Below are 16,787 nucleotides of genomic sequence, written 5' to 3'. Positions count from 1 at the left end.
GGCGGGCACCGCGGGTAATCGAACCCCGTACCTCTGGTTTCCCAGACGCGCAGTAGCCAACGCAGACGCGCTAACCACTACACTACCGACACCCTTCCGTCGCGCCCCTCTGACCCAACTACCCGCCTTGCTGCTGACCTTTCCTGAGTCGGCGGGCGGGCCGGCGGCGGTCTCGGGCGTCGCCGCAGCGGCCGGGCGAGACGGCCGGCGCCAGGCGACGCTGCGGAGGCCCGGCCGGCGAACCCACCGCCGCCGCCGCCGTCGGGCTGCGCTCCTCAGGCGGGCACGACGTCTGAAGCGGAGAGAGAGCGGCGCTGCCATCAGACGCCCGACGGACCGGGGTCTGGCCGACACCGGACACACGCGACTCTCCCGTTGGGATGTGCTCACAACACGCCATTTGTGGCGTGGCACAGCAGAGACAATGCAGTGTTAACGGCTTGCGCGCTGCGTACCAGACAAAAGACACGGGCAGAGGAAACCACACGCCCGACAGGAGTAACACCAGTCGCGAGCTGTAGGCCTGGAGAGGACACGGCGTACGTGAAATGCCAGATCTAAGGTGGCGTACACCTGACCGCGTTTTCAGCTGGCGTCCCCAACCCAAACAATCCACGCACGGTGATGACGGAGGTGTGCACAGTGAACCGGGCCGGTCTGCCGGGAGAGGACGAACACTGAGCGGCGCCGGCGCCGGCGGGGCGCGGCGCGGCGGGGCGTGGCGGGGCACTCACGCGCCGCTGCCGCTCGCTGGTGAGCGTCTTCATGGTGCGGGCCGTCTTCTCCGGCGAGAACAGGATGTTGTTCTCGCCGAACTTGGTCACCTGCATGAACCTGCGGAGGCGGGGCGTGCTGCGGTGAGCGTCTGATCATGGCCGCGGACACGCGGCTAGGAGATGTCTGCTCATGGCCACAGACACGCAGCTAGGAAACGTCTGTTCATGGCCACAGTCACGCGGCTAGCAGACGTCTGCTCACGGTAACAGGCAAACGGCTAGGAGACGCCTGCTCACGGCCACAGACACGCGGCCAGGAGACGTCTGCTCACGGCCACAGACACGCGGCTAGGAGACGTCTGCTCACGGCCACAGACACGCGACTAGAAGACGTCTGCTCACGGCCACAGACACGCGGCTGGGAGACGCCTGCTCACGGCCACAGACACGCAGCTAGGAGACGTCTGCTCACGGCCACAGACACGCGACGAGAAGACGTCTGCCCACGGTCACAGACAAGCGGCTAGGAGACGTCTGCTCACGGCCACAGACGCGCGGCTAGGAGACGTCTGCTCACGGCCGCAGACACGCGGCTAGGAGACGTCTGCTCACGGCCACAGACACGCAGCTAGGAGACGTCTGCTCACGGCCACAGACACGCGGCTAGGAGACGTCTGCTCACGGCCACAGACACGCGGCTAGGAGACGTCTGCTCACGGCCACAGACACGCGGCTAGGAGACGTCTGCTCACGGCCACAGACACGCAGCTAGGAGACGTCTGCTCACGGCCACAGACATGCGGCTAGGAGACGTCTGCTCACGGCCAGAGACACGCGGCTAGGAGACGTCTGCTCACGGCCACAGACACGCGGCTAGGAGACGTCTGCTCACGGCCAGAGACACGCGGCTAGGAGACGTCTGTTCACGGCCACAGACACGCGGCTAGGAGGACGTCTGCTCACGGCCGCAGACACGCAGCTAGGAGACGGAGCGGTGCCCACTGCCCGCCGCGACCGCAGGTCGGCAGCGGGCGGGGCGGTACCCACTGACCTTCTAATCCAGGCGCGCACGCCGGCCGGCAGCGGGTGGGGCGGTACCCACTGACCTTCTAATCCAGGCGCGCACGCCGGCCGGCAGCAGGCGGGGCAGTGCCCACTGACGTTCTGATCCAGGCGCGCACGCCGGCCGTGGGCGGACGGGGAGGTACCCACTGACCTCCTGATCCAGGCGCGCATGCCGGCCGTGGGCGGGCGGGGCGGTGCCCACTGACCTTCTGATCCAGGCGCGCACGCCGGCCGTGTCCCGGTACTCGGAGCGGCCCAGCCGCGAGAGCGGGTTGTCGCCCGTCACGTCCAGGATGGAGACCATCAGCGCCTCGCCCACCTGGCCACGGCACCGCATGTCAGACAGCCGCCCAACCAGCCACCCACCACCAAACGCTGGCTACCCACCCTGCCACCCGACACCGCACGTCAGACAGCCGCACACCCAGCCACCCTTTACATGGGCAACGCACGTGAGACGGCCGCCCACCCAGCCCCCCCCCCCCCCCTTACATGGGCAATGCACGTCAGACGGCCGCCCACCCAGCCGCCCGTTACGCGCTGGTCACCTACCCAGTCACCCGCTACACGAGCACCGCACGTCAGACGGCCGCCCACCCAGCCGCCCGTTACACGCTGGCCGCCCACCTAGCGACCCGTTACTACGCGCTGGACGCCCATCCCATGCTCAGAAAGATCTCATTTGCCTTTTTGGGCACATGTAGTTATTTGGACATATGGCTATTCGGAAGAACGCATAATCGTTCGGCGTCCAACACTGCATCGTGTTCTGCAGAGCCTCGCCGCCTACTGACAAACCAGCAGGCGATATGCAGCAGTCCACACCCGTCCGCATCGGCAAGAACAGGACAACCGACACACACACACAATTTTCCCGCAGCGGCCCGTTCGCCGGGGGCGGGCCGGGCACACTCACAGCGGCACACGCCCGCGCCGGCAACGGCCCACAGACGGGCCCGTTCCGGCCCGGCCCGACGCGCGCGCGCACCTGTTCGTAGTGTGCCGGCGTGTAGGGGACGGGCTCGAAGACGAGCGGCCGGTCGGCCGGCGGCTCGCGCTCGCCCGGCAGCGGCGGCAGCACGTTGCAGAAGCGGCCCGTGTTGTAGTTGCACTCGAGCGTGTAGCTGCGCACCAGGCCGGTGGAGCGGTAGATGGCCACGCGGCCGCTGCCCTCCTTGCTGAGGCCGTCCTTCTTGCCCCTGACCGAGCGGCGGCGGTCAGCGGTCAGCGGTCAGCGGTCAGCGGTCAGCGGTCAGCGGTCAGCGGTCAGCGGTCAGCGGTCAGCGGTCAGCGGTCAGCGGTCAGCGGTCAGCGGCCAGCGGCCAGCGGCCAGCGGTCAGCGGTCAGCGGTCAGCGGTCAGCGGTCAGCGGTCAGCGGTCAGCGGTCAGCGGTCAGCGGTCAGCGGTCAGCCGTCAGCGGTCAGCGGTCGGCGGTCAGCGGTCGGCGGTCAGCGGTCAGCGATCAGCGGCGGCGGCTCTACACACGGCACGGTCAGGCGTCGGCACCGGCTCACGCAGCACGACCTACCGCCCAGCGCGCCTGTGACCGGGCTGGCGACGCTACCCACAGCCTCAGCAGACATTATCAGAAGTGACGCCGGCCAATGGTGGGACGCGCTCACAGCGCCTGTGGATACATCTGACGGGGTGGACAAACAAGCGCGGGACAGACAATGCTGATAGGTGAGCATCGATGGGTATCGCGGATTTCAACAGTGCAAGCCCAGCCAAGTATCCAACAAATCACAAGCTGACAGAAATCAGTACAGGCTCTGTGGGCCGGTCACGGTTCACACAGTGATAAATCGCAATTCATCACAGCACACTACTCGCGACAACCACTAAAGAGCAGCTCTCTCCGCAGCCAGCCGATCCACGTCTGCGACACACGTACTTGTGGTGCATGTTCTTCTCTGTGAAGTTGCATGCGAGGAAGTCGAAGTTGGCCGAGTTCAGCGAGACCAGCTTCGGCAGCAGCATGCAATCCAGCATCGTCTCCTCCGACGAGAAGTGGTTGCCGTACATGAAGCAGCCTGGTCGAAGCAATACAGTCGAGAATTAGTGGCATCCATTTCTGGATACGTCCAGCGAGCACTGGCCGCTAACTCTACCTCCTTCTCGGACATCAGTGACTATCTTCCACCACGCTTGCCTTAAGGCTTTTCGAGAGTTGCTTGCTCTCCGTTCCGTCTTTCTTGCGCCAGAGCAGGTGAAACGGAGGGCCGACGCACGTGTGCACATTGCCACCTCAGCTGCCTCCGCTGAAGCGCCATCTGACATACGCGCAGTATCGTGACGTAGCACATTTCCGCGCTGGACCGCAGTATTGTGGGCTCCTTGGCTTGTCCAGCTACCGTACAAATCGCACCCGGATCAGTGGACAGACGTTAGCACCGGCGAACAGTACATCCTTTCGGAGGATGATAGTCTGGGCCTTGAACATTTGTCTTTCTTCAGAGACGGCCACCACGGCGCCATGGCTTAGTTGGTTAAAGCGCCTGTCTAGTAAACAGGAGATCCCGAGTTCGAATCTCGGTGGTGCCTCTTTTCAAACATCTGCATCAGACAGTTACCCTAGACGCAAACCCACAAGCTTCGCACACAAGATATCTCCGTGCTCATTCAGGCTAAGTCGTCATGGTACTTGTCGGTGACAATTGGGAGATAGGCAGCATCAGGCTATCAGTCTAAATCACGACAATCGTCGGGTACTAGCGTGTGAATAACTGCCAACCTCTGCCACACACAAACTGCTACCCAGAACATGGTAATTGCAGTCCGGCCTTCATATTATGGAATATTCTGACATTGCCTGACAGCCAGCCCTCTAGCGTCCCTGTTCCTTGCTGCCCTCCCCTCCCCCTCCCCCCTCCGGTCCACCCCTCCTTCATTCCTCTCCCGAGCGCATACCTCGCTTGGAGGCGTGGCCATGCATGTCGACGTAGAGGAAGAGGTTGGAGTCGCCGTCGCTGGGTACGGCAGTTGTCTCGCTGCTGTCCACGGTGGAGGCGCTGCCGCCGGCCGCCGACGACTCCGTCTCGCCGGACGACACCAGCGACTCCGAGTCGGAGCCGGCACTCGGCCGTGGCTCGGCCCACTACCGGCGAAAGCTCAGAGTCATGCCAGCTTCGGCGGAGAGCACGAGTCACATAGACGGCTGCAGTAAACGTTCGGCAGGGAGCCCACACTCGGCTGTCCGCCGAGTGTGGGCTCCAGCAGACTGGTTTAAACGGTAGGCCAGAGTCAGACCAGCCCCGGTGGAGAGCCCACGTCAGAGACTACAGAACACGCTCGGCGGAGAGCCCGCGTCAGAGACTACAGCACACGCTCGGCGGAGAGCCTACGTCAAAGACTACAGTACACTCGGCGGAGAGCCCGCGTCAGAGACTACAGAACACGCTCGGCGGAGAGCCTACGTCAAAGACTACAGTACACTCGGCAGAGAGCCCACGTCAGAGACTACAGTACACTCGGCGGAGAGCCCGCGTCAGAGACTACAGAACACGCTCGGCGGAGAGCCCGCGTCAGAGACTACAGAACACGCTCGGGGAAGAGACCGCGTAAGAGACTACAGAACACGCTCGGCGGAGAGCCCGCGTCAGAGACTTCAGAACATGCTCGGCGGAGAGCCCACGTCAGAGACTACAGAACACGCTCGGCGGAGAGCCCGCGTCAGAGACTACAGAACACGCTCGGCGGAGAGCCCGCGTCAGAGACTACGGTACACTCGGCGGAGAGCCCGCGTCAGAGACTACAGAACACGCTCGGCGGAGAGCCCGCGTCAGAGACTACAGAACACGCTCGGCGGAGAGCCCGCGTCAGAGACTACAGTACACTCGGCGGAGAGCCCACGTCAGAGACTACAGTACACTCGGCGGAGAGCCCACGTCAGAGACTACAGTACACTCGGCGAAGAGCCCGCGTCAGAGACTACAGAACACGCTCGGCGGAGAGCCCGCGTCAGAGACTACAGTACACGCTCGGCGGAGAGCCCACGTCAGAGACTACAGTACACTCGGCGGAGAGCCCGCGTCAGAGACTACAGTACACTCGGCGGAGAGCCCGCGTCAGAGACTACAGTACACGCTCGGCGAAGAGCCCATGTCAGATACTACAGAACACGCTCGGCGGAGAGCCCACGTCAGAGACGGCCGCAGTGCAGGCTCCGCAGAGATGGGACACACCCGACAGGGGTGTCCCATGCGGGTGCTGTCATTGCATCGCGCTGCGGCGCAGCTCAAATAAATATAGTGGCATGCTCCCGGTCTATAGCAATCTCACGCGATGTTAAAATACGCTACGTTAGCCTCAGCGTTCCCTTTGTGACCACTTACAATTTACACGCACAGCGCACAGCCTAGAGACACGCTTCGGCCCCTCCACACCAATAGTCCCGTATTCGCAGCCGGCGGACGGCGCCCCTGCCTCGCTGCCTCGGCAGCAGCGAAACGTGACCGGCGCTGAGGGACGCACCTGCTGACGGCCGGTGGCCGGGGCCGCCGAGGCGGGTCTCTCTCGCACTGCCGCCTCCGCCACCGTGGCGGCAGCCTCGCACGCCTCCGTCTTGCGCGGCGGCGGAGGAGGCGGCGGCGGCGGCGGCGGCGGACCCAGCGGCGGCGGCGGCGGACGCAGGACGCGCGGCGTCAGCTGCAGCAGCGACTTGAGCGGGCTCAGGTCGGGCATGCCCAGACTGCTCTCGTCGTCGCCGCCGCAGAAGCACGAGGCGTCGTTGGACACGTCCTCCAGCTCGGGCGGCCGCGGCACGGGGGCCGCCAGCTCGCGCGGCCGCACAAACCGCGCGTCCACCTCCGCCACGCTCGGCTCCGAGTCGAGCACCTCGCACTCGGCCGGTACGCGTCCCAGGTGGTGGTACAGCGCCACGCTCTTGGCGGCGTGCACCTCCGGGTAGAGGGCGCGCGTCGGGTCGCCGTACATCCGGTTCAGATTGGCGCCGTGGATGTTGGTGCGGTAGTGGCCGCGCGCCACGCCGTCCGGGTTCAGCATCGGCACCACCTTCACCACGTAGAGCCGACGGAGGCGGGCGGCGCGCGCGTCCGCCGACAGGAGGAAGCGCAGGCAGCCGTTCAGCACGTGACTGGAGGGCGTCTCGCCCGGGTGGACGCGCGCCGACAGCAGCACCACCTTACGGCCGGGGAATCGGATGGCGCGCGGCTCGCTGAGAGCCAGCGGGAACAGGCCAGGCAGCCGCATCTCGCGGCCTTCGCCGCCGTCCGCCGCCGTTATGGTCAGCAGGTCCACCCGTCTGCCATCTAGCGTGTACGTGAGCAACTCGCGGTGATAGTAGATGTCGACAGGTGGCGACAGCCGGAACTGCAGGTCGCGAGCGTTCAGTTCAGTCTGTGAAGAACAACGGCATGTTGCTACTTAAGGCCAACCATTATCCCACAGGGTGCACTGTATGTTTAAAATAAAGAACATACAACATATCTTTAGCTAGCAGCCAACATGCCAACTCCCATCATAAATGACCACATCACGCCTCCGCCTAACGTTGCGATAAAACGACTTATATGTGACCCGCCAATATCATACAAACTAGTAGAATGTTCAGCCAAGGGCTACTGCTCCGCCGTCCGCGACCAGAGGCCCGTCCCGGACGCTTCCAGAACTTAAGTGCGCAATGGAGTGGAAGTTTTACTGTGACTGCGCATTAACTGCACGTTCTGCCACAATATCGAGTTAGCGAAGTGGGTGCCCCGGCTTACCAGATGAAAAGCACATAAGGACTGGAGCATGGCTAGATCATATAAGGACGGAGGCATAATGAGATATGGGGTCAACCTTAATGCGCAAAAAAATTATCATTACTCGCTTTCGTGACGAATATCACCTCAAAGCAGGAGAAAAAACTCCATCTGTCGCCAACATGGTAATCGCGTGTTAAGCGCTAGTACGTCGCAGCCTGGTCCGGGGCCAGACAGCGATGAGGAACGGCCGTCCCCCCACCATATCTCTGATCAGACCCAATCCAGACCATAGAATGCTCCGGAAAAAGACAGCGATGAGGGACGGCCTACCAGACCAGATCCAAACCACACGTTGTTTCGGGGCCAGACAGCGATGAGGGACGGCCGTCCCCCACCATATCCCTCATCAGACCCGATCCAGACCACAGAATGTTCCGGAGCCAGACAACGATGAGGGACGGCCATCCCCCACCATATCCCTCATCGGACCCGATCCAGACCATAGAATGTTCCGGAACCAGATAGCGATGAGGGAAAGCCTTCCCGCCACACATCTCAGCAGACCCGATTCAAACCACAGGCTTCTTCAGAGCCAGGTAGCAATGAGGGGCGGCCTCCCCCTCCCCCTACCTCTAATCACACCCGATCCAAACGACAGACGTTCCGGAGCCAGGCAACAATGAGGGACGAGCTTCACGCCAAACCTCTCACCGGACCCCACCCAACCCACAAAATACCCGATCCACCGCTGTCGGGGCGTGGCTGGGGCCGAATGGCAGCTGGATACCCGCCCGCCTCACCTGCAGTTCGGTGTAGGAGTATGGGAAGCTGAAGGCGAAGTAGGTGGTGCAGCGGGCGTCTTCCAGCGTATAGTACTTGAAGCTCATCACGAAGTTGCTCTCCTCCACCTGAATCAACAGGTCAACAGCGTAAGCACTAAGCGGCAGACGGCTCTGGCCGGGTCAGGGACGGACACCAGCCAAACTGATCGCATTCCGTAGTATTCTCCCTAGCTAAAATGAGCGGGTGCGATGACCACGACGTTGGAAAACAGCCAAACGGATCGGCAGGTACGGGAGGCGTCCGATCGCAGGCTGGCACAGGGCGGCGGCTATCACCATTGTTCTGGTTTTGTTCTATGAGGCGGTGCAAACGGATTATTTGCCGCCGGCCGTGTACGGAAAGGGCTGACATCCCAGCGGCAACCCTTCAGAGCGCTTCGCCGATTCTCTTGACTACACAGCGTAGCTGGCCACCGACGGGCTGGCCCGTAGCAGTAGACATACACATCACACGATCAGCAGACTCTCCCATAACCAGACTCCGATAGCAACAGTCGGGCGGGTGACAAGCTATCACAGGCACTTGAAAGGCATTAAGAAAAAGAAAACCAAGCAAATGAGCAATGGTCTGAGCAGCCATCATGGTGATTCTGATGATGATACTGCAACAGTGCTGGAAAGATGACCTCCGACAGAGCTTTCTCTAACAAGGAAAAAATGTAATTCTCCACTCGTTTTTTTCTTTGAACGACTCTCGTCTCGACCTGGCCTGCGATATATTTCCGATGCTAGTACCGATGCTACATGGAAGATCGCAATTTGAAAACCGCAGAGTCAGACAGAGTCGGGCGGGAGCGGCGCCGAACCTTGTACAGGTGTGTGTCCTGAGTCGCTTCCATTCGGGGGAAGAGCGGCTCCACGCGGGTACACTGTGCGCATGCCTTGGGCGTACAGCTTGCCTTGCCGGTTACAGGTTCATCATGTTGAACCGCACCGTGGCGAACGGTGGCCCGCCTACGAACACGACACAGGGCGTGAGATTAAATCATGTCTGTCTGCCATGGTTAGATCGAACGCATAGCACTCTCCCGTTACAAATCGTGTGCGCGGCTTACGATCCACAATATACATATATATATATATATATATATATATATATATATATATATATTTATTTTTTTTTATTGCCTCGCCCGGAGGCCATTGGCTGACTGACGGCCGCTCGGCGGTAGTGGAGCGGAAGCCAAGCCCGCGCGGCTGTAGTGGAGCGGAAGCCAAGCCCGCTCGGCTGCAGTAGGGCGGAAGAGGCCCACTCGGCTGCAGTAGGGAGAGCCATCCCCGCGCGGCTGCAGTAGGGCGGACGTCCAGCTCGCTCTACCGCAATTGGGCGGACGCAAAGCCCGCGCGGCTGCCAAGAGTGCGACGGCCGGCCGAGCCCGGCGCCGCGGCGACGCGCACGGACTGCGGCACGGTCGGCGATGGCGGCCGGCCGGGCACCCACCGGACAGGCTGAAGTGGAACCAGGTGCGGTTGTTGTTCTCGTACTCGGTGCCGCCGCAGTCTGGCCGCACCCAGCAGTTGAACTCGTAGGCGCACAGGTCGTCCGCGTCTGCCGCAGGCACACGCGGGTCAGAGTCGGGCGGCGGCGGATCTGAACACCGACAGACGCCACGGGGACGCCGCGACCGACGGCGACTGCCCACAGGCCGGCGGTGGTTACCGAGTCTGAACACAAACAATCTGATGATAGAGGGTCGGCGCGCGAACAGAGGTCATGGCATTGTCCGGTGTCAGTGTCTGCAGACACAATGACACCTCGCAGCTGAACACAAAGACCACCAGCACTGCAAATCAATGGGGCTCGCAAAGCACACTAGATGCACAAACACAGGTCAAAGCACCTGTTCATTCATACTGTGGGTAGCTGGGTGGGAACAAGCAAAATAGCCAATCACTGCATCCTCAAACACAGGCCATATGGTTCATCATATTAAAAGCACCGAATGACATGCATCATATGGAGAGGGGGGGGGGGGTTAGTAGTCAGAAAAGCATTAACTCTATGGACATATGATTATGTATCACACAAATAAATTTGAGTGCTGGAATAATACGCAAAACGCTGACAAGATGTCACCATTCTGTCAATCTTCTCACGAACTCCACAGCTGTATGGTAGATATAAATTCAATGAGCTCAATTGCAATCACTAGAACATGACAATAGCAGTCACTCTCGACCACTATCAGACACTTTGTAGGAAAAGCGGTACACCTCAACATCACATGTCTTCCTTAAAACATTGCATCATTACCATCTAATGTGTACTGAAGAGCACACCATGACAGCACATACCCAGACCCATCACTGCGTGTCCCAGCGCACTCTCAAACCGAGCAGAGAATCAGGTGAAAGGTGACTCCCGGTCACATTTCTCCACCACCAGCACGAGCTGCTGGCACATGCAGGAACGAGTGTGGATGTGTGCTGATGCTGGTCTCACTGAAGCATGCATCATGACACAGCTTTCCCACCAACCTTGGCCATCAAAGTGGTTGGAGCCCGGCTCGACCTTCTCCACCCGCTGCAGGTTGCCGGAGTCGAAGTTGGAGGAGATGCGGAAGCCATCAGTCTCGATTTCCATGTCTGCTACCTTCAATGGCTTGAACTATATCACAGATGTTGCCAGGTTTGGTCTGGGGACAGAATTTGAGCGACGATTCAGAATGGCACATAATTAGCTTATTGCACGTTATATGAGAGGCCATGAACACAAAACAATAAGTTGGGCATGTTGATATGTGATATACAGTGACAAAATGAGCTGGACATTGACTAAGCTGAAAACATGTTTTAGACCATTTCCTATCAAATTTATGCTATTATACATACCGGCAGCTGCCAATCAGTCACAGGTGGAATGGTTGGCAACTGGCATGGGTTAGCAATAATATCATAATTTCAGTAAAATGTTCATAAGTGAAAAGCAAGGCAGCTAAAATCATTTGAATTTAGCTGAATTTTGTAATTGATTCTGGGTTGTTTACAAACAAACCATGGTATTAAAAGGGGAAGTGCATTCAAATTTGGATGAAAGTGCATGACTTCAATGTATTCCCACACATATCTTGCTTTTCATTGCATTATACTGTATGGAATCTATTACAATCCATTCATGTAGTATGGCTTTCCAGGACTATTCACCATATACAAGGTACAAAATAGGTCAAAAAGCAAGGCAAACACGCATCAGGACAAAAAAGTGGCAATGGCCATAGCAACAATATCCAGACCTTACTACACACACACAACGCAAGCACACGCCGTGAGCCAGGATGGCATTTGTGAATAGTCAACGCAGACAAGCACGGAGCGAGTGGCTCTCAGGCCCCCCAGTGCTCTCAGCGATGCACGAAACGCGGACAGTGTCGGACACTCCACGACGGCCGGAGGCAGCTGCTTCCCCCAGGCGACAGCGTGGTAGGAAACCCCCTCTGTGCGGCCGAGTTTGTGCCTCGGCAGCTCGCGAGCTCGACCTCGGACTACAGGCTGAGCTGGTTGTGAAGGGCTTTATACACTTTAAGAAGGCCCCTCTCGCCCACCAGCTGCTCAACATGGGCCCTAATCCAGAAACGTCAACGCCGGACTGCTCCTCGCTCGACGCCGTACACCAGGCACGATACGTGCGCTTAAGTTTGTTATCTTTTCAGCCGGTCTAGCTGATTTGTTTCTGCCCCACACGGAAATGCTCAATGAAATATGGACAAATCAGTGCGTTTCGACGAGCAGTTTGAACATTGCCCGGTTGAAGTGGTGGCGGGACCGATAGAGGTTTGCGAAGGGCGTTGCTTGCACCTTCTGGCGACGTGGCCGATGTCAATGGCCCCGAACATGCGTGGGCCGATTATTACAGCCAGCAGTCGCATGGACGACGAGGTTTTGGTACCTGACCCAGCTATATTTAGGTGGAAGTCTTCAGCTTTATTCCGCGGTTTTGACAGGAATCGATTGAAGAAAAGTTTTTATTCTGGGTTGATCTTACGTAAATCTGAACTAAACCAGCATTGTAATGTGTTCAAAAAGTTTGCAACATGACATTTTAGTGGTTCAAGATTTCGAGGGTCTGACGAGTAGCGACTGGGTAGCTGGATATCGTCAGTGTACGCCAGCACTTGACAGCCCCGTAAGAGACAGCGAAGGTCATTTGCCAAAAGGCTGAAGAGGATCGGCCCGGCGACCGATTTCTGCGGCCCCGTAATAGACCAGCAGCCGGCGTACCGCCTCTCGTACGCTAGGTTAAGCCCATCATAAAACACGAATGACAACAGGGCCAGCCTGCAAAAAATATGTCCAATGCACCGGGCACCTACGCGGCATCGGTGCCCTGCGCCTCAAGCTCGCGTGCGCCCAACTCAAGCCAAGGCGCGATGTGCCGAATTTTCGAATTACCTCAGTGCGAAAAATGTTTTGGGGTACCTCTGAATAAGATTTTCTCCTTAGCATCATAATTCACTGCAATATTAGCTCTCTTTGCACTGATATTGGCGACACCGTATGCTGAGCTCCGAGCGCTCGAATTTATGGCATACGGGAGCTGAGATTTCGGCCGCGATGCTGCTGCTGCGTCGGACATGTTTGGTGCAGCATGCATATTTTGCAGTTTGATGCCAGAGCATACATCTCCAGGCAAACAAAAATTCACAATTTCTTGATGTTTTTAGTCCCTATGCATTTTGAGTCTTCTCGAGTACAAATGTTGTAGAAATGGGTGTAACCGTAGACAGGCTGGTCAGGAGGGGGAGGGGCATGAAATCAGTTTTATCAAATGGGTGTTTTGTGCTTCCAGTTATCTTAAAAAATTGCATGTCTGTATCTTTTTTCAGAAAAATAGCACTTACATGTCGGGCTGCCCCCAGCTTGAAGTTGGATTCCCTGAGCTTGACTCTCCTTTTTGTGGCCAATGCGAGGCCTCTTTTTCTACCCTTGATGAACCTAGTGTCACTTCTGAGGAGAGGGGATAATTAATTAAGAATTAAGCCCAGGTGATTACATTAATCTGGCATCCTCTGTAATCACAGACATGTTACCATCATGTATCTTTGCTGGTATGTATCTGAACTTTTTCAGGGGCAAATTCTCCAAAATCCCATATGTTTTCCCAGCACAAAGTGTACATCTCTAAGCTCACCAGTACCATGGCTTCTGTCCCACTGCACACACACTCACCCTGACCTACATCCCCAGATATACCCAATCTTAGTTTTGGCAATTATAAGCTTGAGTGATAAAAATAATTGAAATAGCAATGCACTTGATATTATAACTTTCAATGTAACTCAACATTTTTGAACATTTTCTGGTTACACAAGAGTGACATGAACACTATCCTAGCTGTAGAGTTTCAGTTCCATATTTTTAAGTGATCTGCAAACAAAATCACAAGATCATGATGGTCACTGCCTCACTGGACACTGGTCCTATAGATAACTATGGTATGATAGGCAGCAAAGCTACATTGTATGTTTAAGCCAAGGAAGTGCTCACATCCTATGGAGAAAATGGCTGTGATTACTATGGGTCATTTTTCTGGAATTTATGACTAAAAAGGTAAAGGTGAAAAACTATTACATGAACAAAACCAAAACTGCCAGTGGGCAGCCAATGACTAACATCAAATTTAAGCAAGTGAAGGAGAAAATGTGGGCATGGCTCAACCTGCAGGGAACTAACCAATGCTTTAGTGTTGTACCTCCAACACTCAATACAAATGGTATCATATGAATGTAGATTGTGTTGTACTGTTGATAACATTACAATTTCATTATACCCCTTCTACCCAGCCTTTGAGAAATCCATCTACTGCACTAAATGCCTATAGGGCAGCACACGCAGCCAATGTTTCGTGGAAGCACGCTGCTGTAAAGATAAGCTGAGGCAAGTGCTTGACAAGACTTTTTCACATAAAATTGGTTGAAAATTCAGCATATTTTGGCACATTCTGCAGTTGGTGCATGCAAACTTGAGGCTCAGTGCACCAATGTTTAGTATGGTGCTGAGGATCTGGTGGTTCGGTGCAGTTTACATGATTATTCATTTAGTACAATAAATATATTTTCTGCATGCTTAAGTCAAACCTGCCATATAAATGCATAAAGCTCAGGCCAGGCCAGCCTGTGCTGAATTTCCAAACTTGCTTTGCTTGAAATAGGCTTGGAAAGCATCCTTGTGCAAAATCACCTTGGAAACAGCATAATTTCTTGAAAATTGGGCTTTCTGTATGCACTGCATTGCTGATAACTATGCACCAAACTCTGAGCACTCAGTTCAGTGGTCTATGAATGCCAAACTTGATGCCACTTTTCCAGACAGGCTTTGTAAAATGTGCAGTTTAGTCAGACTACCATGTAAATGGCACTCTTGAACCTGGTTAGTAACTTTTATGGTTAACACCCTCCAGGAAAGTGGGTGATGCATGCTCAACAAAATTCGATTATGCATAGCCTTCAAACACATCAAGTGAAATTAAGTTTAAAATACCGTGAATGTTTTGATCATCAGTCTGTGATGTTTCCTTGTGCACCTCAGCAAGCGGTCACTCACCAATACAAAACATAACCAGCTGAGCTGAACTAATCCAAGTACAGGTTCATCATGTAAGCGTCCCAAAGCAACTTCAGGTGCTTCACGAAGACAAGACCTCGACCTAGTTAAATTTATTCACTTCGTCCTGCCGTCACTTTCGTGCGGAACTCAACTTCCTATGACTACATGCTCTCAAAACGCAAATGATCACAACCATGACCACCAATTGGCGGCTGAAAATTCATGAGTCGGTGGGGGCTATTTTCCTCCCCTACTTACCACCGTTTCATGCGCTGCCTGTGTACACACCCCCTCTTCCTCGCCTCAACGCACACAGATGTTAGTTGCAAAACATTTCACCAGCCCTTTGAGGCGAACGCGACGCAAACATGGTGGATAAGACCACCAAATTCACGAAACGGGCTTCAATAAAAGAAACCATAGATGTCTGATGCCGCTAGGTCGGAAACACCTGTGCCCAGAGTGTGCAGTCGGCAAAGAGGGTCACTGTCCATGGCATTCAACTGAATCCCTGTGCATGAGTGGTCCGGGTACGGCTTGGTGGTGGCATCTACGATGAAAGCAAATGAAGCGCTGGTTTCGGCTGATGAACGCGTGCGTCTCACAAAAAAGAGCCGTCGGGACGGGTTGCCTCCAGCCCTGTAACTCACCCAGTTTACCTTAGTTTGGCCGGGTTGTCCACAAGTCTACACCATCTTACAGCTTATCTAGGTATTAAATGCAAGCAGCTGATGCCCGTCTTTCGATTGTTCTCGTCTGGCAGGGCTTTGAGACCACTGCGCCCAGCCGGGGTTGATTTCCGGTCTGGGATTTCCAACTTCCAGTCGTTGCGCTCAAAGATACAAAGGTGCAAGCAAACATACCGGCGTGAATGCCTCGTAAAGTCATAAAAAGTGCACACCAAATGTTTAATCTTAGGTCAAATGTGAGGTTATGAAAGGTTACGCAATGCCAGAAAGGTAGTTCTGATAGATGTAGTTAAAATGTATGATGAAGGACATGTTCCACATTTGAAAATATTGGAGCAAGCATCATATTTGATGAAATAAGCTCACTTATGTTAAGCATGGGTGTAGGAACTTGGGAAGCGCAGGGTCATGCCTCCAACACGCTTTTTAAGATGGGGCCAGCAGTGTTAACTTGCCGCCCACTTTTTCAGACGTATGTTGCGTTCACCTTATTTTTGTACTGCCTTAACCATGCATGGTGATTTACCTAGTTCACCAGCCATCTTCCTCAAGATGCGTCATCTGTTTCGTTTGCCCATTGGCACGCGTGTTGATTAGTATTCTTTTGGGTGAGGCACTGCCTCGCCCCCCCCCCCAAAAAAAAATTGTCCTCCTCCCTTCAACGGTGAGTTTGCCCCACAACTTTCTGGAGCGCAATTGCATGTAGGGCATTACAAAAAGAATCTGGAACTTGGATGAAATTTAAAGAAGGGCCCATCTACCAAATGTTTCACGGGTAAACGGGCCAAACAAAATGAAAACTATGATATAATGTCCACTTGAGTGCACCTTACTGAATTAGTCACACTTAACAAGCCTCGCGCTCGTACTTTGTGCACTGCAGTTTTTTTTTTCTCCTGCTTTTGCTGCATGGTACTACATGTTTTTAACTACGCGAGTTATAACTATAGTTGACTATAGTCTAGTTTTGTGCTTTCGCCAGTGCTTTCGCATTTTTCAGCGATGTTACAAGTTATACAGACCGCAGAAAGCTGCGTTATTTTGTTACATGGTCTTATCGGAAAATGAAAACAAATCGGTGGAATATTTGCACCCAAAAGGTGGCCAAGTTATTAGCCGCCTACGTTCGGAGAAACTCTTGAAATATGTCGGCCTTCACTTCAATGTGAATATTCGACGACACAATTACAGAAACCTGGCGATTGACACCAGCTGACTAAACTG

General features: G+C 55.4%; 1 protein-coding gene and 1 non-coding gene across 2 annotated transcripts; one reads left to right on the top strand and one right to left on the bottom strand.

Annotated features, from left to right (window-relative positions):
- Window positions 1-238: 238 nt before the first annotated feature.
- Window positions 239-15,215, bottom strand: LOC119104267 (cytosolic carboxypeptidase-like protein 5; the record flags this gene model as incomplete). Its single annotated transcript, XM_037227964.1, is given in 15 exon segments — window positions 239-292; window positions 735-834; window positions 1,988-2,100; window positions 2,770-2,980; window positions 3,676-3,814; window positions 4,692-4,878; window positions 6,255-6,363; window positions 6,421-7,139; window positions 8,290-8,397; window positions 9,138-9,155; window positions 9,202-9,240; window positions 9,242-9,285; window positions 9,773-9,880; window positions 10,810-10,967; window positions 15,133-15,215. Coding segments are annotated over 14 exon segments (2,055 nt in total), but the record flags the coding sequence as incomplete, so codon positions are not given.
- TRNAT-AGU (transfer RNA threonine (anticodon AGU)) lies at window positions 4,252-4,325 on the top strand. The gene has a single exon. It is a non-coding gene; the product is annotated as a tRNA-Thr (tRNA).
- Window positions 15,216-16,787: the final 1,572 nt, after the last annotated feature.

The sequence above is a fragment of the Pollicipes pollicipes genome, unplaced genomic scaffold (assembly GCF_011947565.3).
Source record: "Pollicipes pollicipes isolate AB1234 unplaced genomic scaffold, Ppol_2.1 Scaffold_6052;HRSCAF=7182_pilon_pilon_pilon, whole genome shotgun sequence".
Lineage (NCBI taxonomy): Eukaryota > Metazoa > Arthropoda > Thecostraca > Pollicipedomorpha > Pollicipedidae > Pollicipes > Pollicipes pollicipes.
The sequence above is the reverse complement of the archived record's forward strand: the minus strand, read 5'-3'. Positions and strand labels throughout refer to the sequence as shown.